Raw genomic sequence first — 27,138 nt, 5'->3', positions numbered from 1 at the left:
CAGGCAGAAGGGGGACTGAATCCTCCCTTCCTCTGCTTTTTGTTTCTACTCAGACCTTTAAGGGATTCATTGCTGCCCATCCACACTGAGGAGAGGATTCTGCTTTACTGGAGTCCCCCAGCTCAGATGCTGATGATCTCATTGAGAAACACCCTCACAGACATGCGCAGAAAGTTTAATTTGGGCAACCTGTAGCCCGGTCAAATGACACTTCAGATTAACCATCACATGTCCCCCTCTCGTCAGTTTGGCAGCCATGCACATCTCCTCAAACTGTCCTTCGTCTCCATAAAGGCAATAACACGGTTCTAATTCCACCTAACGTGATACAGTTATCCCTCATACAACCAAAACCCACTAACCCCTTACATACAACCCCTAAGTGATATTCTCCCTTCTTGAAATCCCATAACTTACGTACTGTGAAAAAAATTAACAATACTTAAATACCATGATATAAAGTCAGTACATCTTATCTTACATGATAAAGGAATAAGAAAGGGAAGAAAACAAAGACATATCTGTAACAAATATATACATTTACGTTATTTATGCACACATACAACCACACAGATATATTCATAACTAAATGAGGAAATACAATAATTACAGTCCTCATTTCTATAACTGGTTATGGAGTCATAGCTGGTATTTATAACTACCTGCTTCTACTACCCACTCTGTATTCCCTTTGCCTTCAGCACCTTCTGAGGTGATCCAAACAGTCCTTCCTGAAGAATCTGGGCTTTTAGTAGTTCTACCTAGATTGGGTTATTGTAGCTTTCGGTTGACCTTAATCACAGAGCGTGGTAATACTAACAGATACCCTAGGAGATCTCCTGTATTTCAGACACTCTTCCTTACTTTCCCTGGGGAGTAGTAGTCCACAGTTTCCTCCTTGGTAGCAAGGATCATTCACCACAGCCAGCACAGAACTCCCTCCGATTGCTTCAGAGGCTTTAGGAGCCCAAAGTGGCTGGGTGGCTGTCTGAATTTCCAGCTCAGTGGAATCATTATGTGTCTCTTGGTGGAAGCATTCCTTTTCCTAGAACTAAGACCTCTCGACTAGCAGAGCATAAAGTCATGGGAACAGGAAGCACACACTTGGCTAGTGAATCACTTGGGGGGGAATAGTGAGGGGTGCCATTCCCAGTTCTACCCCATCATTTTTGGACCCATGAATCCTGGTATGGGATAAAAGGCACAATATATTGGATGTTGATTCAGAGCATTGACAGTCTTCTGGAGAACCTTGCCAGATTCCTGCAACATATTGCCACCTAGCTCACACGGTAACTGTGTCTTCAAAAGGCCATTAACTGTCCTGTCAAGCCATCTGCTCCAAGATAGTGGAGAACTTGGTAAGACCAGTGAATTCCATGAGCATGGGCCCACTGCTGCACTTCTTTTGCTGTGCGGTGAGTTACTTGATTAGAAGCAACACTGTGTAGAATACCATGACAGCGCATAAGGCATTTTGTGAGTTCACAGATGGTAGTTTTGGCAGAAGCAGCTCATCGGGAAAAGCAAATCCATATCCAGAGTGTCTGTTCTATTTAGAATGAAACATTGCCCCTTCCGTAATGGAAGTAGTCCCATGTAATCAACCTGCCACCATGTGACTGGCTGAGCACCCTGGGAATTGGTGCCATCTTGGACAATCAGTGTTGGTGCAGATTGGGCACTCAGCAGTAGCCGTAGCCGGGTCAGCCTTGGTGAGTAGAAGTCCACATTGCTGGGCCCACATATAACCTTCCCTACCACCATGGCCACTTTGTTCATGGCCCACCCCATGATGACAGGGTTGACTGGAGAAAGAGACTGACTGCTATCTACACAACAGATCATCCTATCCACTTCATTATTAAAATCCTCCCTGCTGAGGCTACCCTCTGGTGAGCATTCCCACAGGACACAGATATCGTCACATTTTTTCCTCCCCATTCAGAGAGGTCTATCCACATGCCTCTTCCCTGGATATCTTGGTCAACCAGACTTCCTTGTCCTCAGTATTCCAATCTTGTTTCTTCCAAGTCCCTGACCATCCAGCCAAACCATTGGCCGCTGCCCATCAATCAATATAAAGTTGGATGTCCAGCCATTTCACAAAATGAACATCCGGGTACACTGCCCGTGCTCTTCCTACTGGGAGGATCTCCCTTCAGCATGGCATGTCCTTCGGGGGTGTGTAGCACTGCAGCCGGCCCTCTCAGGCGGTGCCTTCATGTCATGCAGAACAGTCTGTAAATGAGACCTCGAGTCTTCTCTTCCTCTGTCAGCTGTCATAGGGAACAACCCATGAGGCCAGAGATGCAGGCTGAGAGGAAGAAGGCATCGTAGCAGGAGTGGGGACTGTGGGCATTTGGGCCACTTTTTCATGTCACTCCCTGTGCCTTCTCGGCCTGCTCAGGCCCCATCTGGTGCATACTGCTTCCATTTGATGATGGAGGGCTGCAGCGCACACCCAACTTTATGGCTTGATGGATCAGATAACACCCGATTAGTGATGGGCATTTCAGGTCTCAGTGGAACTTGGAGGGCCATAGTTAAGTGTTCAGTCTCTGTTAAGGCCCAGTAGCAGACCAAGAGCTGTTTCTCAAAACGGGAGTAGTTTTCTGCAGAAGATGGCAGGGTTTTGCTCCTAAATCCTAAGACTTTGTGCTGCAATTCACTGATAGGGGCCAGAGGCTCCGAACGCATCTGTATCTACCACTGACACATCAAGGACTACTGAATCTGCTGGAGCATATGGCCCAAGTGGCAAAGCAGCTTGAACAGCAGCCTGGACCTGTTGCAGAGCTGTCTCTTGTTCTGGGCCCCCCTCAACAGCAGCTTTTCAGGTCATTTGGTAAACAAGCGGGAGCCATACTCCCAAATGAGGAATATGTTGCCTCCAAAATCCAAAGAGGCCCACTAGGGATTGTGCATCTTCTTTGGTTGTAGGATGGGTTAGATGCAACAACTTCTCCTTCACCTTGGGAATGGTATCTGATAAGCTCCACACCACTAGACCCCTAGAAATCACTAAAGTAGAAGGCCTCTGAATTTTAGTTAGATTTATTTTCCACTCTCTTGCCAATCAGTCTAGAGTAGTGGCTACTTCTTGCTCACCAGGTTCAGTGAGCATAAGGTCATCAATGTAACAGATCAGTGTGTATCTTATAGAAGAGAAAGGCAATCAAGAGTCTTATGAACTAAATTATGACATCAGGCTGGAGAGTTGATATACCCCTGAGGTAGGACAGTGAGGGTACATTGCTGGCCTTGCCAGCTGAAAGAAACTCCTTTTGTTGGGCCTTATGGACAGTGGTGGGGAAAGGACATATGCCAGATCAGTAGCTGCATACCAGCTGTGTGTTAATTTGCTCAAGCAATGCAACCACATTCGGGTACAGCACTGCAGTTGAAGTCACCACCTGGTTAAATTTACGATACTCCAGTGTCATCTCCAAGATCCATCTGTCTTCTGTACAGGCCAAATCGGTGAGGAGATGGGTGGGAATCACCACTCCTACGTCTTTCAAGTCTCTGATGGTGGCACTAATTTCTGCAGTCCCCTAGAAATGTGATATTGCTTTTGGTTTTGCCATTTTTCTAGGTAGAGCCAGTTCTAATGGCTTCCATTTTGCCTTTCCCACTATAATTGCCTTCACTCCACAGGTCAGGGAACTAATACGGGATTGTGCCAGCTGCTAAATATGTCTCTTCCAAATATGCATTCTGGAACTGAGAAAATAACCACAGGATGGTGTCCGGGACCCACTGAAGCCATCGTGAGATGGAGCTGGAACTCCATTGGTCACCTGATCTCCATAAGTCCCTACTCTTTTTTTTTTTTCTCGTTTTATCGTAGAGAGAGAATGCACTCACGTGCATGAATGGTGGGGAGGGGCAGAGGGAGAGAGAGAGTCTTAAGTAGGCTCTATAATGAGCATGGAGTCCGATGGGGGGCCCAATCCCACGATCCTGGGGTAATGACCCGAGCCAAAATCAAGAGTTGGATGCTCAAAACAACTGAACCACCCAGGCACCCCATAAGTTTTTTGTTTGTTTGTTTTAATTTGCTTGGTGGGAACTTTTTTTTTTCAACTAGGCTTTATGCCACTACGGAGCCCAATACGGGGCTTGAACTCACGACCGCATAAGCCCCTACTCTGACTGGTGGGCACAGGGATCTCCTGGAATTAGTGCCAGTTCAGAGCCAGAGTCCAGTAGGCCCCAGAAGTCTGGTTATTTCCTTCTCACCAATGTACAGTTCCTCCATTAAAAAGCTGTGGGCCCCTTTGGAGAAGGCTGGGAGAAAGAGTAACAGTATAAATTTTCAGGGTCCTTCCTTAAGGTGACTCATCTTTCCCTTCATTCAAGAGGTTCTGGGGGATATAAACTGGCTCAAATGTGGGAATTCATTGAGGGCCAGTTGATTGGGGAAGGGCAGTAGATATGACAAAGGGACACCAGGAAACTTTGGAGGGTGATTGGCTATCTATGTCACTTACTTTGTGGCAATGATTTCACAGGTGTATACATATATCAGAACTTACCAAAGGGCACACTTTTTATGTCAGAAGCTTATTGTACATCACCGTTATTTTAATAAAACTTAAATTTTTCTTAATATGCTTATTACAGGACAGATTAGGAAGGAAATTATTTCTCACTGTTCCAATTTGTTTAATACTGAAGTGAAGTGATCAGTAATATTTCTTGTTATAATCATAGTTAAAGTCATGCCTGTTATTAAAATTTTTAAATACTACTTTGCTTATTTTAAATGGGCCTTTTGACAGTCTGAAAATGCTTCAGGATTATAGGAAACCTTGGTCATGGTCTTGAGAATTTGGGTTCCTTTGCAAAGTCATACCTGTCATGGTGACAGGTGCAAAGCTAGACTTAATGATGATGTTAAATAGTATCTCCTCTGATTCCCCACTTTATGATTCCACATCCACAAGCAGTCTCCTTTTTCCAGTTTTCCTTTCCTCCACAGGTCTGCCTGCAGAGAGGTATATTGCTGCTTATGATGGCAGGAATGTTATGAGCCATGTGATACTCAAATTTAAATTGATTTTATTGCCTTTAGGTCAATCATTTGACATTCTGGTTTTAGAAAGAGAAAGGGCCTGAATCAGAGTGTCTAAATTCTTAAAACTAGAAAATATTTTTCAAGAACTTAGATAACATTCTTTCCCTTTAATCAATTATCGATTTGGTCATGTTATTAATAATTTTTTTTAAAGCTTAGTGTTGACCCGTGATTTCGTGGTTTGGGGGTTTTTGCTGTTGTTACTGAAATTTATAAACTGTGTCATCATTCAGTTATCCTAAACTATCTTTTCCTTTCAAAGTAATCATTCTGATTGTCTTCCTGCTATAAAGTCTTTCATAGTATGTTCTTTTAAAAATATGCACCATTCAGTATATATACAATGGGATATTACTCAGCTGTAAAAGAGAATGATATTTTTGCCATTTGCAACAACATGGATGGACCTAGAGAGTATTATGTTATGTGAAGTAAGTCAAAGAAAGACAAATACCATATAATTCCGTTTATACGTGGAATCTAAAAAGCCAAACAAACTAGCAAACAAAAAATGCAGAAACAGACCCATAAATACAGAAAACAAACTGATGGTTGCCAGAGGGGAGGAGATAAGTGGCGGGGTGGGGGTGGGGGTGCAAAATGGGTGAAGGGGGGAGGAGATAATAGACTTCGAGTATGGAAAGAATAAGTCCCAGGGATAAAAAAACACCGCATAGGGAATAAGTAAATGGTAGTGTAATAGTGTTGTAGTTTTAGTGATAGTGTAATAGTGTATGTAGGTAGCTATACTTGTGGTGAGCAGAGAATAACATATAGTCTTGTCACTATGCTGGACACCTGAAACTAACATAACATTTGGTGTCAACTTGACTTCAATTAAAAAAAAAACACATAAATTTAAAAAGTGGAAAAAAATGTACCATTCAGATAAATATATCATTGTCTTGTCCCCTGTATTAATTAGCCAAGGACTTTCTTCATCATTGAACCCTTCCATTCCTTAGTTTTTGTGATCTTCCCTGAATGCCGTATACTTTCTAGAGCTTTGACTTGAGGTGCTTCAAAAGAACATCTTATCCAAGTTATCTACCTGCTCTTGTTGTCTAGACATAGCCTAAAATGAGAGCAGGCATGTTTTTCTGGTATGTCAAATTTCAAAATGTAATAAGAATGAGAGGGGTCGCCTGGGTGATTCAACTTGGTTCAGTGTCCAACTCTTGATGTCGGCTCAAGGTCATGATCTCACGGTGTGTGGGATCATGCCCTGTGTTGGGCTCTGCAGTGACAGCGTGCAGCCTACTTGAGAGTCTCTCCCTCTCTTTCTGCCCCCTCCCCTGCGTGCACTTGCTCATGCCTGTACCCCGCCCCCCCAAATAAATAGATTTTTAAAAAAGAAGAAGAAGAATGATAGGAAAAGTTTCTCCCTGATGTAAGAGTCCCTTCAACAGGGTCCTGTAGTCCTCTGCCTTCTGTCTGAGTGCCATCCATGAGCGGTGAGCACAGTTGTATAAGGTATTTTCAAGAAAGCCCCTTCCACTAATGAACAACTTTGTATAAAATCCTGCCCCCTTAACGTAAGTTGCAATAAGCTTCCTCTAACCTCTGCCCATCAATCCTGGTTCTGTCCTCTAAAGAACATAGACTAGTTGGGGCACCTGGGTGGCTTAGTAGGTTAGGCTTCTGACTCTTGGTTTCAGCGCAGGTCACGATCTTGCTGTTTTGTGGGTTCAAGCCCTGCATCAGGCTCTGAGCTGGCAACACGGAGCCTGCTTGGGATTCTCTCTCTCTGCCCCTTCCCCACTTGCACTGTCTCTGTCTCTCTCAAAAATAAATAAATAAGCTTCAAAAAAATTTAAAGAACATAGAGTAGTTCTGTTGTTTCTTCCCGACGTCGCTTTAGGGAAGTGAAGATAGTTTTATCTAGGATAAACCTTTCATTAGCTTTTCTGAGTCCGTGTCTTATTTTTAGTTCATGTATGTGGCGTGTGCTTTCCATGTGTGTCTCCCACTAGCCTTTATTCCCCTTCTGTGTAGAACTTCTCCTGGGCTCTGTGGGGAGGGGTCCACCCGATCACAGTATCTCCAGCGGTTCTGTCTGCGCCTCCTCCTTTACTTGACTGGGGCTGTGTTACCCATGGTGGTTGAGTCCTGTGTCCTCACCTGAGAATCAGGACATACAGGTTCTGTTTGCACTTCTTCCGTCATCTCTGACAGGGGCGTTTCCTTGCCTCAATTTCTCTGACTCTGAAATGTAGAAAATATTTGCCATGAGATGTTTATTTGGCATTTCATTATCTGTTTTATTTGGCTTTATTAGTGTGTTTTGTTGTATATAGCATAGTGTTCTATAAATTCAGGTCTAAGTGTTATCAAAATAATACTCAACAGAGCTCTTGCTGTACCTTTTAGGTCAGGCGGTTAGCAAACTACAACCCACAGGCCAAATCCATCCTGCTGCCCGTTCTCTTGTGGCCTGGGAGCTGGTTTTCGCATTCTTAAATGGTTGAAAAAGTCAAAAGATGAACGATATTTTGTGCCACGTGAATATTCTATGAAATTTTGAGTTTCACTGTCCATTAGTAACATTTTATTAGAACCCAGCTGGGTTCCTTCATTGGGGTATCCCCTCTGGCTGCTTTGGGGGCCACTGCAGCAGAGATGAATATTTGGCCCAGAGACTATGTAGCTTACAAAGCCTGAAGTATTTATTGTCTGGCCTTTCACTGGTTATCTGTCATCCATTGCCCAGTGAGAAACTGCCTGAAAACTCAGTGGCTTAGAACAACATACATTAACTCTCTCAGAGTTCCTGGGGATGAGGAATCTGGGCACAGCTCAGCCAGACCCTCCACTTCCAGGTCACTCGCAGGCTGCAAAGTGCTGGGCTGTCGTTGTCTCCAGGCCCACCTGGGAGACGATCTGCTTCCAAGCACGTGTGCTTGTCAGCAGGATTGAGTTCCTCGCGGTTGTTGGATTGAGGGCCTCCGGTCCTGGCTGGCTGTGGGCCAAAGACCACCCTCAGTTCCTTGCCACCTGGGCCTATCTAACTTGGCCGTTTGCTTCCTCAAAGCATGCAAACCGGGAAGGAACGGGAAGCGTCTCCCAGGTGGCTGGACTGTTTTGTAACCTAATCATGAAAGCAGTATCCTGTCACCTTTACTGATAGTATTGTTTGTAAGCAAGTTACCAGGTCCCGCACACATCTGAAGGGAGGGGATGACCCGAGGAGATTGCCGTGAATATAAGGAGACCACGGTCATTGGAGACCATCTTAGAAGTCTGCGTGCCATGGGCCCTTACAAAATGTTTGCTGACCTCTGCCTTAGGTGATTAATTTCTTATTTGTCCTCCGAAAGAGTGTCTGTCTTTAGGGAATTACGTTGATTTTGTGTGGCCTTATTATAGTCTTCTAAAACAAAATTAAGATAGTAGTTTTCTTGTATTCTTTTATGCATGCTGATTAGTCAGTAACACCTTGAATTAGTTCATTTGTATTTTTTTAAATGTTCTGTTTACGAATGTCTTGCTTTTAGAGTTACACATAGAATAACTTTGGCAAGCATTATCATTTCTTTCCCTGTTTTAAGAGATCATTTTTTTCCCCCATGGCTTCCGTGTCTCTCTCACATTTTCATGATAAAATCCTTTATCAGGATATTTTATAAAGGCTTCTTGATTCCCAGTGTGCTGCTCATTTTTTTCTTCTCTTCCTCATTTTCTGTATTTTTGTACCCAGTAGCAGCATCTGTGTTTCTTGAGGTGGTTTTGACTAGTTCCCACCCCCCCCCCCCAATCCGATGACGTGTGTCACAATAGCGATTCATCTACATGTTCTTCTCCGTGACACAATTGCAGCAGCTGGAGGGCAGAGTCCAGTGCTGGGAGGCTGCAGCTGGGAGAGGAACGGGATGGACATGACCCTGCCCTCAGCTTTCTGTCTTAGCTGCCTTATCGTCCTTCAGCTCGGCTTACTCCTGCTGCCCTTGCATGATGTGTGGGGATAGAGTTGAATCCTGCTGTATCATGAACTCGTCCTCTGAAGCACTCACTCTCTAGGGCACTGGAGGGCTTAGAGCCCTGAACAGAACATAGGAAGAATCCTTCCAACTGTGGGAAGGACCCGCCAGAGGCGCTATTAGAATGGTTACTGTAGTCTGTCAGTGCTCCCCCTGAGACCTGGCCTTGGGTTGTTCCCGGCGAGGCTCTGTGGAGGTACTTATCACCACCTCTCATTACCACCCAGTCAGCTCTCCACTGGTCCCATCCACCTGAAGTCTGAAAGGTCAGCCTCATCCGTACTGGGAGAGGCTGTGGAGGTGGCCTTCTGCCTTTGTGACTCATTTGGTTCAGTTTCTGGAGTAATCTTACTGTTCCTTAGGTGCTCATGGTTCTCCAGCGCCTCCCGGGAGGGGCCTCAAACCTTTCGGGTGATAACTCTTGGCTCTGTACTGGCTCTTTGCTCTGACCTTGGCTCTTTTCCCTTTAGCAATCTCTTTGAAATTCTTTGCATTTCACTCTGTTCTTGACTTGAAATACTGCTTTTAGTTTACTGTCCCTTGCAGCCGCTTGGTCCTACATCACCAAGGTGTGGTTCTCCACCTTCTCGCATCCCTTTCATCCTGCCGATTAAGGAAAGGTGCTCCAGCAGAGATAATGGAGTGGGTGAAGTAAAGGCTTCTTGAGCATCATCCTGGTCACAGAAAAGAGAGAAAGGAAGAGGGACAGGGATGAGGCCTGCCAACAAAAACCAGAGTCAGTGTAGTGGGGTCCCAGCTTTAGCCTAAATCTGCACCCACCCCGTGATTAAGACACATTCAGGCATGTCTGATAAAGCCGTCTGGTAGACCCACTAAGTGCACGAGAATGCAAGGAGGAGGAGCCCAGGCAGATCAGCTCGGTCCTCAGAGGCCTTGGCCCTGGGGCGGGGGGGGGGGGGGGGGGGGGGGGGTGCGGGAGGCAAGTCTAGGTCGTGTGCATCACTTTTAGGGAGAAGATGCTATACGTTGAAAAGAAAAAGAAAGCTCTTACCAAAATCTTTACAAGATCGTGCATACATCTTTACGTCCTCAAACCTCACGGGGAACAGAAATGTTCTCTCTTCTGCACCAGAAGCCATGGCAGGAGTGAGCACCCCTCAGGTGGCTTGTGAGGCAAGAGAAGGAAAGGAGATGCTTTATGTGAGAGTGAAGAAGAGTATTTATAGCTCACTTAAGACATGCCCTGGGGGCTCCCAGGGATTACTGGCTGAGATTTTGAGTAGAGTCCCAGATTTTGCAGGAGTTGGTAAAGAATCTCATTTTATTATTCTTACTGGCAATGTCTAAAGAAAGACGGGGTAGGTGGATCAAGGAAGGATTTGGTAACAGCCAAAGGGAAGTATCTCCTCTGGCAGCCAGTGTCTGAGAGCAGGAACAGTCCTGGAGTAGCCCCACAGAGGGGGAGGCTCCCCGGGGCACAGCCGCGTGCCAGCCTCTGTGCCGAGAAGTCCCACATAGCATTTCCTGGAATCCTTACAGCCTTGGAAAACAGGTAGCTGCATGTGCTGTTTTACAGACAGGGAAACTGAGGCTTGTCTTGCCTAAGAACTCAGAGCAACTGGGCGCTGGGACTGGGGTCAAGTACAAGATGACTCCTGGAAAGTTGCTTCATGCTGTCCCATGGCTCACACTTGGTTCTGTGCTGCTGTTTTCTTTCCTAGAGCTGAATGCTTATTTCAGGTAAGGGATTGGGAAGTAGTGGCCCAGACAACAGGGTGATTGATTTCATTCATCTCTGGAATATTTGCTGAGTAATTTTTACCTCCTAAGGCAGAGGAGAAATACAGAGGCAACGTTCTTGTCCTAAGAAAACTTGTATACTGTTCAGAAAGATGTGAATAAAAGGATGACAATTCATAATACCAGGAGTTTGGGGAAGTATTGGAGTGGTGAGATGACTGCCATGGAAATACAAAGGCGGCATGGACCCTTGGGGACTGAGAGTGTCAGGGAAGCGTTCATGACGGAGAGACCGCATGGGCTGGGCCAGGAGGACCCAGAGGCTTGCAGAGGCTGAAGGTAGGAAAGAAGGCCTTTTGGGCAGTGGGAAATACCCACAGAGGGTTCAAGACTTCCCAGCCCCCATGCCAGGCTTGTGCTGGTCTCCGTGGGTCTGTGATCTTATAAATCAAGTTCATTCTGTTGTTCCTGTTCTAAAAGTAACGTTCACTATAGTTTAAAATGTACATAAGGGAAAACTGTAATAACACCCAGAGACCAGCACTGCCAATATCTTGATATATTTCCTTTTAGTCTTTTACATCTGTATAATGTTGTACTTATACTAGAAATATAACTTCATATTTTCCAGTTTTTGCTTAAAGTCATACACATTCTCATGTATACAGACTCTTTGTACACATGATTTTGCAATGACTGTATAATATACCATTGAGTAGACGCACCATAATATTCTTATCTAGTTAGAGTAAATGAAGTTTACAGAAAACTTCCTAACTCAGGCAGGCATATAAGTAGTCCGGTAATTCTGGGACCACATGGGAACCAGCAAGGGAGAATCAACAATGTTAAGTCACAAAATAGGAAAGATTGTGAACTTTGAAATGGAGGACAAATAGAATCACCCCAAGAGAAGGCATATGCTATTGGTGAAAAAACAAAGATGTTATCTGCAGGCATCTGTTGCAACTGAGGAAGAAAGATCCTGAGTGAGCAAGGTATCGTAAATGGAAAATAATTTATTCAGGAAATCTATGTTGAGGACTTGCTATATGCTAAGCAGTGTTCTAGGCCCCAGGAAAAAAGCACTGAACAAAATTGCCTTTAAAACGAATCTCTCCTCCCTGAGAGCTTACATTTTAGCTGGAGAGATCAGAGTAACCAATCAATAAATACAAATAGCCTTTAAATGCCATGGAGGAAAAGAAAAGAAAGAGGGATGAATAAGGTGGGGAAATAGGTATTTTTGTTCGGATGGTTCCAGAAGGCTGCTCTGATAAGGTGACACTTGAACAAAGACCTCAGTGGGGTGACAGGTGAGCATTGCCCACTGTACTAACACCAGTGTTGAGACAGTTCCGTATTGTTATATTGTTGTGATCATAAGAAACACGTGCACACTTTCATGAGCTCACTTTTTCCACCACATTTTATATGAAAATGTTCGAATACCTGTCACAGCGGAAACCTGCCTACACGCTGCCATGATGCTGCCATGACTATTTTACCATCCTTGCTTGTTGTATATCTACCCATCTGCCCATCTTGCTCCCCATCATAGTTTTAATTTTAATCTCGATGTTAGTACTCTTTAGTTCATACATTTGTTTTTTTTAATTTTAGAGAGAGAGAGTGTGTGTGTGTGTGTATGAGGTGGGGAGAGGGGTAGAGAAGAGAGAGAGAGAGAGAGGGAGGGAGGATCTTAGGCAGGCTTCACACTCAGCATGGAGCCCAATGTGGGGCTTGATCCCATGACCCTGGGATCAAGACCTTAGCTGAAATCAAGAGTTGGATGCCCAACCTACTGAGCCACCCAGGCCCCCCAATCCATACATTCTTAAGCTAATCAGATGTGAATTTCTTTCACCACAGAGGTTCTCAGAAACTTAACATTCATGAATAGAAAGAAATTTTATATTCATTTTTATATTATTGATTTTAATTTTATTTGATTTTTCTTTTTTCATGTAATTCCTAATCCATTTGGAATTCATTTCAGGTTGTGGTATGGGGCAAGGTCTTGCTTCGTTTATTTCCCAAATAGCTGGTTTCCCCAGCACATTTGTCAAACAATGTGGCATTTCCCATGTTGGCTGGTCCCTTTTCAAAAACAATGTAAGTTTGTGTATATGTCTGGATGTTTTTCAAGTTGTCTCTTCTGTTCATGTGATTTGGCTGTTGATTTACTTTGCTAGCACCTCACTTTTACAATCTTGTTTCATAATACATTTTAACATGTGGCTAAGCAGATCTTTCCCAATTATTTTATTTTTCAAAATTTTCTTAGCTCTGTTATTTGCTGCTTCTTGCAAAAAAAATATTAGGAGCATCTATGTTCTGGAATATCAAGTTAAAATTTTGTGTGTATATGTCTTGATTTGAAAGGAATCTTTCCTTACCTTTAGAACAGGGATAATAGTGGCTGCCTATTGATAGGATTATTGTATGGATTAAATGATAACAAACACAAGAAATGTTTAACGTGATATGTCAACTCAGAGCCTGTTCTGATTTTCCAGAGAGCTCTAAGATTTATTTGGGCTCAGTGCTCCTGGGCGGCTCAGTTGGTTAAGCGTCTGACTCTTGGTTTTGGTTCAGGTCATGATCTCACAGTTCATGAGTTGAAGCCCTGCATAGGGCTCTGCACTGGCAGTGCACCCTAGTTGGGATTCTCTCTTTACCCCTCCCCTGCTCTCTCTCTGTGTCTCTCTCAAAATAAATAAATAAAAACTTTTTTTAATGTATAAAAAATAGATTAATTAATTAAAAAAAAAAGATTTGTTTGGGCCCCACCCCATTACAGTTCATTTCTCAAGTTTCCCAGATTCCCTTTGGAGCTAAAAAGAAAGAGTTCTGGGTCATTACCAATTCAGAAATCTAGAACATTCGAAGAGGTCAAGTGGCAACAACGCCTGAGAAATGTCTCCCTGCCCTTGTTGCAGGATGTTCTAGTATTGTCACGGCTAAAGGTCCATGAGCATCCTCCATCTGCGTCTCCCTTTCTGCAGTGCGCATTCTGCGTAACTGCGCTGGTCTGAGCTTCAGACTGACATTCATACTCACAGGTCACAATAGGCTGTAATCTGGCACCAGTTTTACTTAGCTTCCTGAGATACAGATCAGGAAACATGGGTATCAGCATGACAGCATCAAGCACCTCTTCATCAGGGGTCCTTGCAGTGACCAGGCCTGGCTGGCCAGCCCACAGAGGGCACACTCAGCCATTAGTGATGGGAACAGGTGGATGGGTGACCCCCACATGGGAAGGCCACCACGGGACTGCATTGTTCTACTCCTCTGTGCACAGCTTCCACCCCTCCCCCCTTCCAAGGACACCCTTGGGGTAAGAGACAACACCCAGAAACTTGTGTTCTCTGAGTTTTAAATAGTCCTGTCTGCTCACACATCTCAGGGGTGACTTCGCGGTAACCAGGCACAGCTGTCATTTCACATGCGTCTCGGCCCCGTACGTTTCAAGGAAGCAGAAGAAGAGATCATCTTCCCCTGGAGAAGAGATTTAAGCCTGCTGGGGGCTCTTTCTCCTGACCAGCGCACCTCCATTTCTGGTCCTCTTCCTGGCCCTACGGTTCTCCGCGGGATTAGGCTTCAGAACCTCTCCACGCACTGAGGAAGCCCCGTGCCACTCCGTTTACCAAGACGACAAGGAGCCTAAGAAGCGGTCCTGCTGTGCTACCTCCTGCGTGGCCCCTGCTTTCACTCCTGCGAGCTGGGGTGCGAGCTCACCATCGCCTGCCCGACCTCCTCCGGCTGCTTCTGGCCATGTTCGCTGCAGCCAGGAAAAAGGGAAGCTTTGGGGCCACCACTGGTGGTCCCTCTCGTCCCCTCGTCAGTACTGCTCTGAGAAACCCCTTCAGATTTCCACTCCGTCTCTTCCTGATGTGCTCCCTGCCTCACTCCAATGTCACGCTCTAGTTCCTTGCGTGTGGCACCTGCTGCAGCCGTCGGTCGCCCACCAATGCTGTCTGCGTGCCCAGACCTCCGCCCCAAGTTGTACGCGGAGTCTCCCGCCCCTCTTCCCAGCTTGGCATCTCAGTGGGTCCATCCCTGTTTCCGGGTGCTCCCTGTTCTCTCGATGCCCCTCCTTTTGTGGATGAACCGCCAGGGTTGGCATGACCGTTGCTTTCCCTAAGTGCCTGTACAGAGTAGACTTCCAGCAAATGCCGATGACTCAAGTGTATGGACCTACAGAATCAGTACCTTCCGACGACGTCAGCCAAAGTGCTTATTTCTCAGCCAAAGTGAATGTCAGCAACAGGGTATCTATTTCACACAAAAAGTCCCTGCCTGCTAAAAGTACATGAAAGGTGGGGAAAATGGAAAAGTCTCTGCTTAGCTTTCCCTCAGAAACCGGGCTGCCAGTGTCTCTCAGAGACGCCTGTGCCTGGTCCCAGGAGAGGATTCTGTCCAATGCAGAAAACCCTGACGAGCAGCGAGCCCTGGGGGAACACTAAAGAACCCTAAAGAGAAAAAGTGTACTTCTTTTTTTTCCCTTGTTCTGTCCGGGTTTTTTTGCATCCCCAGGATGGAGTGCCAGAAGCGGGATTAGCTTTGAAATGAACAAGACGGCTAGAATTTCTAGTGAAAACTTACAGTTCCACTGTCATTTCACTGATTCTCAGTGGCTACTGGCTGTGGTTTTCTCTGTGGTTGGTGTAGCCGAAGGGAGCCAGGGGCACACAGGTCAAGCGCTTGCAATGTTCCCGGTGCAGCACTAAGCACTGTCTTCGCTCACTTAAGCATCATAATACCCATTTTAGGTTAAGGAGACCGTGGTGTGAAGAGGTTCATTAACTCTCAGAGTCGCACAGCCAGTTAGCAGCAAGCCGGAGTTTGAATTCGGTCCGGCTCCAGAGTCCGTGTGCTTAACCACACTGTGCTGTCTGTTACAAATGTGTTACCTGGTTTTGTTCCATAACGGTTATTAATATTTTAATGCCCAACAGGGAATCTTTTTACAAACCCGAATAAAGGAATAACTATCTCCGTGTATACCGTGTTAAGCTTCTTAATTTCAATCTGTCCCTTTCATTATTCTTTCTCATTATTCATCTGCCCTTTCACAGAGGCAGAGGTACATTTGGATTGGATTGATTTCTTCCATGACCTTAGCGTAAATTCAAATATTTCATCAAGAAACTTGATTATCTTAATGTTTCACCTTCCATAGTAAACAGTAGACTTTACCTTTGAGTTCCTTATAGGGTTTACCTGACTGTTTTATAGTGGGAGATAATGAAGCAGGTGATCTCATCCCATGAAAAGCCCCAGGTCTGGTGCTCGTTTTCAGATATTAAGAGTGGAGCCATGCCCCAGTGGCTGTGACCCTACCTGCGTTGGCCTGCCTTCCCTCCCCATTCCTGCCGGGCCCAGCTGTTCCCCGGCACACAGGGAAGGGGAAGAGAGAAGGGTATGATGGTTGGAGCTGAGCGCTGGATTGACTTCTCTGAGTTTATTAGGAGTTGTTTCCATTGGGAAATCTTTCATCAGAGAGTCGAGTCAAGGTCTAACCTGTCCCAAGCCTTCATTTTTTTCCCCAATTAAATATTTGGGGTGGTGGTTCCCCATTAAGAGCGACTTACACTGAAAAAATGATCCAACGCTTTTCGTCTCTGCTTAGTTTCGGAAATTCGATTTCGTGGCATCTCATTTTAAATACTTTTGCTCTGCTTTTCACATATAGTTTAGTTTCAGAGTGTGTGGCACAGTACTTGTCTTGCTAAGAATATCGTCACTATAACTTCATCCTCTGGTTGTTTTAATAGCAAGTTTTATCTGTCAACAGGAGAATATTAAAAAGCGAGCCTCCATATCCTCAAGAAATGAGTGCTTTAGCTAAAGACCTGATTCAGCGTCTTTTGATGAAAGATCCCAAGAAAAGATTGGGATGTGGTCCACGTGATGCGGATGAAATCAAAGAACATCTCTTTTTTCAGGTGAAATTTATTGAACAGATGGTTTTATATGGCCTGCTATTTACAGGGTGCTTGGCATTCTTCATGAAATGAGTGAACATGGCCCCTTTTGGAGACATTTGCTCCCTGTCTTCACATACACTGTACCTTTTTTTTTAAATAGCAGGGACCCTGTAGGAATCCTAGGATCAGAATTCTCCTTGGAGGGGCATCTGGGTGGCTCAGTCAGTTAAGCGTCTGACTTTGACTCAGGACATGATCTCACAATTTGTGAATTCGAGACCCACATCAGGCTCTCTGCTGTCAGCACAGAGCCTGCTTGGGAGCTTCTGTCTCCCTCTCTCTCTGCCCCTCCCCCGCTTTCACTCTCACTCTCTCAAAATAAGTTAACATTTAAAAAAAAAAAAGAATTCTACTTAGAGACACCTAAATGGTCTTTTTCTGCCTAAATGAAGTGAGAGTGGGGAGGACCATAATGGCGTTCAGTCTTCCATATGCTTATTGGTTCGAGTTTTGAGTATTGGTTTCTATTTATGATCTTGAAATTTAGGCATATGGACTGAAGGAGCTTTTATTTTTTACTTTTCTCTCAGTTCATGAGCCATTCCCACCAGTGTGTTTTGCCCTTCAGACAGTGATTTCATGCTTTCTCCTTTTCTCGGGAGCAATCACAGAAAATTTAAAATGTACCTATTTCTCAGTTACGTATCTGTAACATAGATTTATTTATTTATTTATTTATTTATTTACTTACTTACTTACTTACTTATTGCTTATTCTGAAGAAACCTAATGAGACCATTCTACAGAGCACCAATACATCTGCTTAACTTAGTTTGCTCACTTTAGTAAAACGAACAAAAGAACTCCAAAATTTTAGATAACTGGGGGAAAAGAATTAAATTGGCTGAGTTGGCTAGCTATTTAAGTCTGAGTAGTCAACCCAGGATACCATGACCTCAGTTTTTAAAACCCTGAACTTAGGACTTTTAAAAAATTTCATCACCTCAGTAAGCATGACTTAAATGTTTATGGTCTAAAGGGACCATCCGGGTTTTATTTTTATTCTGCAAACTGAGCTTTTACAGTATTATCACCAGAGCAAACGAAAACGCCTAACATAACAAAGGAAAACTGCCCTAGAGTAACCTCTGTGTTGTCTATTGTTTTTTAAATCTAGAAAAACAAGTGATGGTTGAGAATAAGAATTACCTCTCTGTATTTCTTATCTTTTTTATGTGTGACGTATTTTTAAATTTTGTTTTAGAGAGAGAGACAGAGCACGAGTGGCGGGGAGGGGCAGAGAGAGAGAGAGAGCGCGACAGGGGGTTTGATTCCACAACCCTGGGATCATGACCTGAGTCAAAATCAAGAGTTGGACGCTTAACCAACTGACCCCCCCTCTCTGTATTTCTATACTCAAAAAAAGAGCACCAGTCTCTCAGTTGTAACCCGTTTAAAAATATGTTACCGCACATCTTACAGAAGTTCAGTAACAGAAATACATTTAGAATAAAATTAACTTCTCAGTGTGTACATTTCATAAATCAGCATGGCTTACAAAGATTAATAGTTGAACAAACTATTTCAAATACCTTGTTGAGAAATGTGGCTCAAAATTTAACAATGTAAAATTCAAGAAAGTGCTCAAGCAAAATACCGCCATCATATTTTCATGGGATCTTTTTCACTACAGTTCACTATATTTGTGAATATTACAGTATGTCTTTCATATTACGGAAATTTTTCTATAGCTTGAAATAGTAATTTTAGGTTCTTTAATGGCTTTGCTTTTTAAATGACAAGGACTCTTTAGGAAAGACCAGAGTCCAACTTGTAAAGACCTAAATGGAGAGGACGTGGAGAGGAATGTAACAGCGATCAATTTTCTACATACTAAACATTCTCCTGCTAACAATATATTTCTTTAAATTACCCCTTTCCTCTAGAAGTTTCTCTTAATGTATGTATAAATAGCCAAGCACAAATCATATGCTTGTAATGGAAAACATTACAGCCACACGGAGGACAGAGCGCTAACGAGAAAATCAAGAGACTGACCCTTCCATGAGCTAATGTTTAAGTGAGAAGGTTAGTTCTTACTTCCAGGCTTCAGTTTCCATCTGGGTCTAAAGGAGATGAGCTAATTGGTCTCTAAAGCCCACGCTAGCTGAAAAACTTGAAGATCTGTAATCTAATGATTTTTTTTCTCCATTGCCTCCACAAGAGGGCATAATAAAAACATTTTTTCGTTAGTTGATTAAACTTCCTGAACGTCATCCACTGTCTCTGAAATCAGAATGCGTCTTACAATGGACAGCTTAACCATTCTACTTCATAATGCCTTTTCTTTCTTCATGGTACATGAAATCATGGCATATCTCACTATGAATGAGGACATCTTAGATTTGAAGAAATATGTTAATAGAATAGCTGTGGGATTTGATTCAATAAGTATTATCTCAGGTTGTTTTAAGTGACAGAAGGAGCACAAAGAAAATAGAGCACAGAGTTGGCTCTATTTATCAGACAACAAGTGTCTGGCATGGGGGGAGACGGGGCTCGGATTGTCCCATGGGGGAGACAAGAAGCAGTATTTAAAAAGCTAGGATACAGGCTTAAATGAGAAAAGGGTGATTATATCAGTATGATAGGATCATTTAAACTTACAGACGTAAACAAGTGCATGACTTATAGTGAGTTTATTTTCTAGTCTGTCCAGATGACCAGGAGGAAAAGCAGGTCTAGGAAGAAAGCTACCTAACTTTGTCTCTAGAAAATAGGAATATTAGACTCAGCATTCATATTCATAGAGCATTGAAAAGCCCTTTGTCATCATTCAGTTTTATTTTGTTCTGGCCTTACACCTTCAGGACAAAAGTAATTTTTCTGTTTTCCCTATGGGTGAATTAGGATATCCTGGTGCCCCCCGGAGGATACGGCCAGACCCCACAGTGACGGAAGGCAGTCTCCTCATTCAGGCATAGCATTGAATGCAGCAATAAACTGCAGTCAGAAAATGTGCTCATGCTTGGGAAAAAAACATATTTATAATCATTGGTTTGAAAGATGTGCCCTTTCCCTGTTGACTAATTAAAACCCTAATCCATCTGTGTTAGTCTCAGAAAATATTTCCACTGTGCTGGTCTCTACTTTGTACCCATTTTCTTTTTCTGTTTCAGAAAATAAATTGGGACGATCTAGCTGCCAAAAAAGTGCCCGCCCCATTTAAGCCGGTCATCCGAGATGAATTAGATGTGAGTAACTTTGCAGAAGAGTTCACAGAGATGGATCCCACGTACTCCCCTGCTGCGCTGCCCCAGAGCTCCGAGAGGCTGTTTCAGGTAATCTCCAAGAGAGGGCGCTCCTGTGCGGTGGCCAGATGTGCTGTGAAAGAAAAGATTAATTTTCCCATATAAGTGTTCTTGGCGTCTTAAAAGCAAGATTCTCTAATCTCTTCAAAATGATTAAATATGGAGATGTTGCAAATTATTAACTGAAGCTTATGGTCTGTGACATAGTAGATATTACTTATGTGTTCTTTTTTTTTTCATTTTATTTTTCATTTTTTTAAATTTACATCCAAATTAGTTAGCATCTAGTGCAACACTGATTTCAGGAGTAGATTCCTTAGTGCCCCTTACCCATTTAGCCCATCCCCCTCCCACAACCCCTCCTGTAACCCTCAGTTTGTTCTCCATATTTATGAGTTGCTTCTGTTTTGTCCCCCTCCCTGTTTTGATATTATTTTTGTTTCCCTTCCCTTATGTTCATCTGTTTTGTCTCTTAAAGTCCTCAGATGAGTGAAGTCATATGATTTTTGTCTTTCTCTGACTAATTTCACTTAGCGTAATACCCTCCAGTTCCATCCACGTAGTTACAAATGGCAAGATTTCATTCTTTTTGATTGCTGAGTAAGACTCCATTGTATCTATATCTATATATCTATATATATATCTATATCCACCACATCTTCTTTATCCATTCATCCATAGATGGACATTTGGGCTCTTGCCATACTTTGGCTGTTGTCGATAGTGCTGCTATAGATATTGGGGTGCATGTGCCCCTTTGAAATAGCACACCTGTATCCTTTGGATAAATACCTAGTGGTGCAATTGCTGGGTCGTAGGATAGTTCTATTTTAGATTTTTTGAGGAACCTCCATCCTGTTTTTCAGAGTGGCTGCACCAGCTTACATTTCCAAGTTCTTTATGTAAAGAAGTGTTGATTTTTTTTACTTGAAATTTTATTTCTCTTCAGTTGCTTTTATAGAAAAATACAAGACTACTTCATTTTACCTCTAGCATATAAAATTGTCTTCAGTTCATAAAAAGTGTTATCTGATTCTTTATCTTCAGTGAGAAATCTTAACTGTTTTCCAACTCCTAAAAAAGAATTAGGGAAGATTTTATACTGAGAAAAAGGTCTTTCTCAGACTTATGCTATTAAATGGTATCAGAAAGCTATTAAAACCATTAAAGACTATTAAATGCTATGAGAGATTCACTTCTGGACCCCCATAAGTATGCCATTAGTATGGCTTCATCTGGTCACCTGGGCTGTGTCTCTGGACCTTAATGACACTAACATCTAGCACGTGGCTGAGCACATAGTAGATGTTTCAAAAATGTTCTTTGAACTAGTGAGTGTTCTAGCTTGAACAGATTTATCATCTGTCATTATACTACTTTTGGTTCATTCTGGCACGTCGTTCTGCCATTTGATTTTTATTTCTTTTCCAAAACTCCATTTGAAATTTTTAGTCTAAGGAAATCTAATCAGAGTCAAATAATTGCTAAATTAGAAACTCGCTGTAGTGAAACTTGCTATTTTTTGAGCTTGAAAAATGATAACTCTTGGGCCACTTTGTTTAATACCTTAACAGTACCTTTTTTGAGAAGCTAGTTGCGTTCCTAAGTGAACTTTCATCAGCAATGCGAAAGAACTCCATCTCTGAGTCAGATATTGGGGGTGGAATTGGACAGAAGGTTTTTCTGCCTTTAATTCTGAATTGGTTTAATTCTACCAGAAGATGGCATTATCTCCTTCGGAAAAGTGTGTCTCCATTGATTTGAAATCTCCATTGATTTGCATTTTAGATTGCAAATAAAATAAAATTAGATTCATCTCCACACATATTTGAATGTTTTTCACAGAGAGTGAAAAACATTATTACAATCTGGACTGTGCTAAACTGGAAAATTGCAAACCCTTGTTCCTTACTCTTCCTTTTCTTTCTTAGGGCTATTCCTTTGTCGCTCCTTCCATTCTGTTCAAGCGGAACGCGGCCGTCATAGATCCTCTTCAGTTCCACACAGGAGTTGATCGCCCTGGAGTGACGAGTGTCGCCAGGAGCGCAATGATGAAGGTATACATGTGCTTAATTAAATGACACAGTTATGATTTAAATACCAATGCTAATTAACATTGTCAAGGCCAATGAATTTAATAGGCTTACCATTTGAGTAAGGTGCAATTTTAAGAAATGAATAAATGGAAATAGCAATGTTTGCCCTAGAGAATTAGTCACATCCATTTCAATGAACTCCTTTTTACAGTGATAGCAAATTATATATCTTAAAAAATTATACAGATGAAAGTAGAAATGATCTAAAGCAAGCTGAATCTTGGAAGCATATAAATATATTCCATGCATATCTATTAACATTAATAATGTTCTTTAGGGGTGCCTGGATGGCTCAGTCGCTGGAACATCGACTCCGCTCAGGTCATGATCTCGTGGTTCTTGCGCTCGAGCCCTGTGTTGGGCTCGCTTCTGTCAGCACAGAGCCCACTTCAGATGCTCTGTCCCCCTCCCTGTCTGCACCTCCCCTGCTCATGCCCTCTCTCTCTGTCTCTTACACACAAAAATAAATATTAAAAGAAATAATAATGTTCTTTTACTCTGTTATTTATCCCTCTGTGTTCCTGGTATTTTCTTTTTTTTTTTTTAAGTTTCTTTTTATTTATTTTGAGAGAGAGAGCACACAATCGGGGAGGGGCAGAGAGAGAGGGAACGAGAGAGAGAGAGAGAGAGAGAGAGAGAGAGAGAGAGAGAGAGAGAATCCTAAGCAGGCTCCATGCTGTCAGTGCAGAGCCCAGTGCAAGGCTCGAACTCCCAAACCGTGAAACCATGACCTGAGCCGATATCTAGAGTCAGATGCCCAACCAACTGAGCCACCCAGGCGCCTCAGTTTCTAGTATTCTCTTAAGGTAAATGATATTGGTTTCTTATCAGGACTCCCCATTCTATCAACACTATGACCTAGACCTGAAGGACAAGCCACTGGGAGAGGGAAGTTTCTCAATATGTCGAAAGTGCATACACAAAAAAAGTAACCAAGCGTTCGCAGTCAAAATAATCAGCAAAAGGTAGGGACCATTTCTGGCATCCTTTGGCATTCTTTTGTATGGACTCATCCTGGTCAAGGAATTCTGTAAATTAGGATTTTTATTTTGAAATCAGTGGTTTCTTGTAAAGCTTTTTAACCCTGGTGTAGCCATTCAGCTCATTAGCTGATCCATTATCCTCTGACTCTAATAGATGTTTGCTGGTAAAGTAATCCATTTGGGACGTAAATCATGGTGTGACAGGCTTTCGAGTCTACCGTGAGAACATTTTCCGTGGCAGTGATAATCAGACTTGCCCCATTCATTTTGACAGCTGTTGCCACTCCTAATAGTTGTGTATCTGAATTTTTTTTTTCTGAAATTACTTAGCAATTTGGTGGCAGCTTTTGGGAGCCAGCTAGTTGTTTTGGGAACTCATTATTACTTCCATGATTGTGTATTCTTACTACCAAAATGTCAGGCAAGTGAGGCACCCATTTCTTCATGATGGGCTCTTTTCTGACTCAGAAGTAATCATTTTCTCAGGAATAATGCATTACTTGTTCTGGTGGGTGGTATGATTCATTACTGTCATGGAAACCTCATTGTGATACTTGAACACTTACATTCTGAACACGCTGTAAATAAACACAAAACTAGGGCTGGGATAATATGGACATGAAAACTTGGTGAAGAAGGTACGTACGTGGAGGCTAATCATTTTCATCCCTGCAGGATGGAGGCCAATACTCAGAAAGAAATAACAGCCCTGAAACTCTGTGAAGGACACCCCAATATCGTGAAGCTGCATGAAGTTTTCCACGACCAGGTATCTCACACTATTTTTCTGTCCCTACTGACTCACACAGAGTTCGTCTTTTTGCCAGTTGAGTTGCAACTGCCAGGGTCAGAGTTAGAGATAATGGGATGTGACCTGGCCACCAGAGAGGGCAGAGAAACTTCTTACCCACCCCCAAAACCAGTGCACGCTTTCACTTCTGCTCTTCTCACTCAGTCATAGGCATATGTGACATGGACGAAGGGCAGAGGGCAGGGTGGGTCACAGCTGCTGGGCCTCCCACCGGCTCCACTGCGGCCCTCCACAGCTTAATCCCTGGACTTCTCAGTATTCAGTTAACAATCAGCCTTCGACTCTCTTTTCACTTCTAGAATAGGATTTAGAGTTTAAGCCTAGTTAATGCAAGCTCCAGAACAAAGATGAAGCAGAAGGGCAAGGGTACCCCCTTTCCTCTCCAGAAGGCACGTTCACTCAGACCACAGGCCAGGTCCTGCTTTGCAACAGGACCCCGCACAGAAGCAATGTACCTCTGGATGTGGGAGGAATGTGTCAAGTCCGTGTCTCCTCAGCCCCTCCACCGCCAACCTCCATGACAATAGTTGCTCCATTGTTGACACATTTCCCCCTGAGACTGGGGGGGAAGACACAGTCCTACTTGAGACAGCATGCTAAGCACAAAAGCCGATACCAGTCCTGGATGCAGCTGACCCTAGCTTTACCAAAGAAGAAGCAGACTCAGAAGGGTCATGAGCCCTGTCCATGGTCACAGAGCAGGGCCATAAACATCTCGTCGGGAAAATCTGGGCCACCTCCACTGTGCTGCTGTAACAGCATGTCCTGGGTAGGCCGAGGCCCAGTTCTCCACCACACTGAAAGTTCCCAGAGCACTGGAATGATACAGCTTAGCCACAGTGACTGCCGCCCTTTAGTATTGCATACCTTACATGGTCCAGGTACCGTCCCAGACTCCACATGCGCGATTCAGTCCTTACATAAGGTAACTCCACCAGGTGGGAAAACTGAAACTCTGAGAAGTTAAGCGACAGGATCTCACAGCTTGTAAGTGGTAACGCCGGGCTCTGAACCCAAGCAGTCCGACTGCAGAACAAGCTTTTAATTACTCTGCTCTGCTGCCTTAGGGGAGGCAGCAACATGGCCCGGTTCTCCCAGAAGGTGAGCGAGCACCCAAAAATAACATCGTCATCTCCTTTCTCTTTGGCTCTCGTAGTCAGAAAAGGGAGGTCTTTGAGAGGAGGACTTGGAGGAGCTGCTCTCCGTGCTCCTACTGCGGCCACCTCATGGGGCCACCTGACTGCAGTGGAGGTAGTGAGTCCCCCATCCGCTGGAGGTGCCTAAAAGGAGCCCGGACAGTCTCCTCCTGGAGATGATTCACATAACAAGTCAAGGGACTGGTGGATGACCTTCGACACCCCCCTCTGATGTTTGCACTTGGGCCCAGCTCCATCCCAGCTCTTACGTTCTGGCGGATGTCAGATCTCAGGAACTGCATCCCTCCCTTGTTACTTATGCCACAGGTTAAATTTATTGTTTGCTATTTTTATATTAAAGAGTTACTGAATGTGAGTTGTCTCACAATGTGACCCTGTATCTACTAGTACAAATATATAATCATTCTGCTGTCCAGTTGTTGATACCTGGGGTGATTTCTTTCTGTGTTGGTGACACAGTTGCCTAGATCATACCCAAGTACACACAGTCTTCTCTTTGACGGAGGGGTGAAATTGATTAGGGTGGGTCTTCAGCCTCTGGGTGTGCAGCATATAGTTCACTTCGTGTGCGATGATTTGTATTCGTTTCCTATAGCTGCTGTAACAAATTACCACATACCTACACACTACCAATTTATAATCTCGCAGTCTGGAGATCAGAAGATCAAAATCAGTCTCACTGGTATAACGTCTGGGTGTTGGCAGGGCTGGTGCCTTCTGGAGGCTCCAAGGGACAATCCATTTGCTGGCCTTTTTTAGCTTCTGGAGACTGTCCACCTTCCTTGGCTCGTGACCCTTCTGTATATCTCTCCAATCTCTTGTTTCCATAGTCCCATCCCATACTGTTGGCTCTGATGGATAATTTAGACAGTCCTCCCAGCTCAAGATCCTTAATCACGTCCACAAAATCCCTTTGCCATATCAGGTAACATCCACAGGTTCTGGGGATTAGGACACGGACATCTCTGGAAGGCCGTTAGTCAACTGTCTCATATACATTTTCTCACTGTTATCTACATTCTATTGGCAAGGGTCCTAAAGTCACAGAGGTTAAGTGGCATCCCCAAGGTCATAAGTAAGTAGCAGAAGCAGCATTCAGATCCAGGGTTGATTCTAAAACCTATGTTCAAAAAAATGTTTTAATGTTTATTCATTTATTTTGAGAGAGAGAGATAGAGAGCAGGGGAGGGGCAGAGAAAGAGGGAGACAGAATCCCAAGCAGGCTCCACACCATCAGTGCGGAGCCAAATGCGGGGCTCAAACCCACGAACCATGAGCTCATGACCTAAGCCCAAATCGAGAGTTGGACACTTAACCGACTGAACCACCCAGGCACCCCTAAAGCCCATCTTTTAAACCATTCCATTGTTTGTTAGTCACTGGCAGATGTTTGTAACAGACCTTCAGTGTTGACCTGGTTTGTCATACGTAGAAACTCAAATTAGCTTGATCTCTGGTAGGCTGGAAGCAATTCTCTTATTAAAAATGTTCACCTTTTAAAATTCGCCCAGTTTGTACAGGATAATTATGAAGCTTTTTCTTTCGGGGAGGATTTTGCTAATTCGAAAAGAAACATATTTGTCAAGTGATGTTGGTTCTGTAATGCATAGCACCTGAATCTGGTGATTGGCTATCTTTCTTTAAACAACATGTTTGTGTTCATTTGAGAGCTGATACAGTTCCTTTGCTTTTCAGTTGCTCCTGAGTTATTTTCTTTATGGACATGTGTGCAAAGCATAGTAAATAAATAACTTTTTAAACTCTTTAAGATAACGCCATTGGTATCCAAAGCAATTATTTAAAAAAAAAAAAAAAAAAAAGGCAGTGAGTTATGGGTATTTGCCGTGGGTATTAACAAGGAACCCTGAAACTAATCTGTTGAGGTCTGACAGGAGGTTCAAAGTGACATCATGAAACACCTTTTTGAAAAGATAAATTTGCTATTCATTGGGTGTGTCAGGCCTCCTGTGGGCAGTTGCCCATTCTCTGTCATTAATCTTCTATATTATTTAAAGCAGACGATTTCACATTATTATCAGCACCAGGTCACACTTTAAAAAGAAAGCTATGTAAACTTGATCAAG

The 27,138-nt window shown here is 43.4% G+C and overlaps 1 protein-coding gene across 11 annotated transcripts in view; it reads left to right on the top strand.

The window, feature by feature from the left end:
* Positions 1 to 27,138, top strand: part of RPS6KA5 (ribosomal protein S6 kinase A5) — a 181,127-nt gene that overhangs the window by 132,047 nt on the left and 21,942 nt on the right. For all 11 annotated transcript variants that reach the window (XR_009606532.3, XM_060620543.3, XM_060620544.3 and 8 more), the window contains 5 exons: positions 16,565 to 16,715; positions 19,876 to 20,037; positions 21,939 to 22,064; positions 22,935 to 23,068; positions 23,762 to 23,855. Coding sequence is in view for 10 of the 11 variants with exons in the window: in XM_060620543.3 (XP_060476526.2) it covers positions 16,565 to 16,715; positions 19,876 to 20,037; positions 21,939 to 22,064; positions 22,935 to 23,068; positions 23,762 to 23,855 (667 nt within the window). In the remaining variant the exon portion in view is untranslated. The remainder of the gene's footprint in view (positions 1 to 16,564; positions 16,716 to 19,875; positions 20,038 to 21,938; positions 22,065 to 22,934; positions 23,069 to 23,761; positions 23,856 to 27,138) is intronic.

The sequence above is a fragment of the Panthera onca genome, chromosome B3 (genome assembly GCF_046562875.1).
Source record: "Panthera onca isolate mPanOnc1 chromosome B3, mPanOnc1 haplotype 2, whole genome shotgun sequence".
Taxonomy (NCBI): Eukaryota; Metazoa; Chordata; class Mammalia; order Carnivora; family Felidae; genus Panthera; species Panthera onca.
Note: the sequence above shows the minus strand (reverse complement) of the source record. Positions and strands in the feature narration are given on the sequence as shown.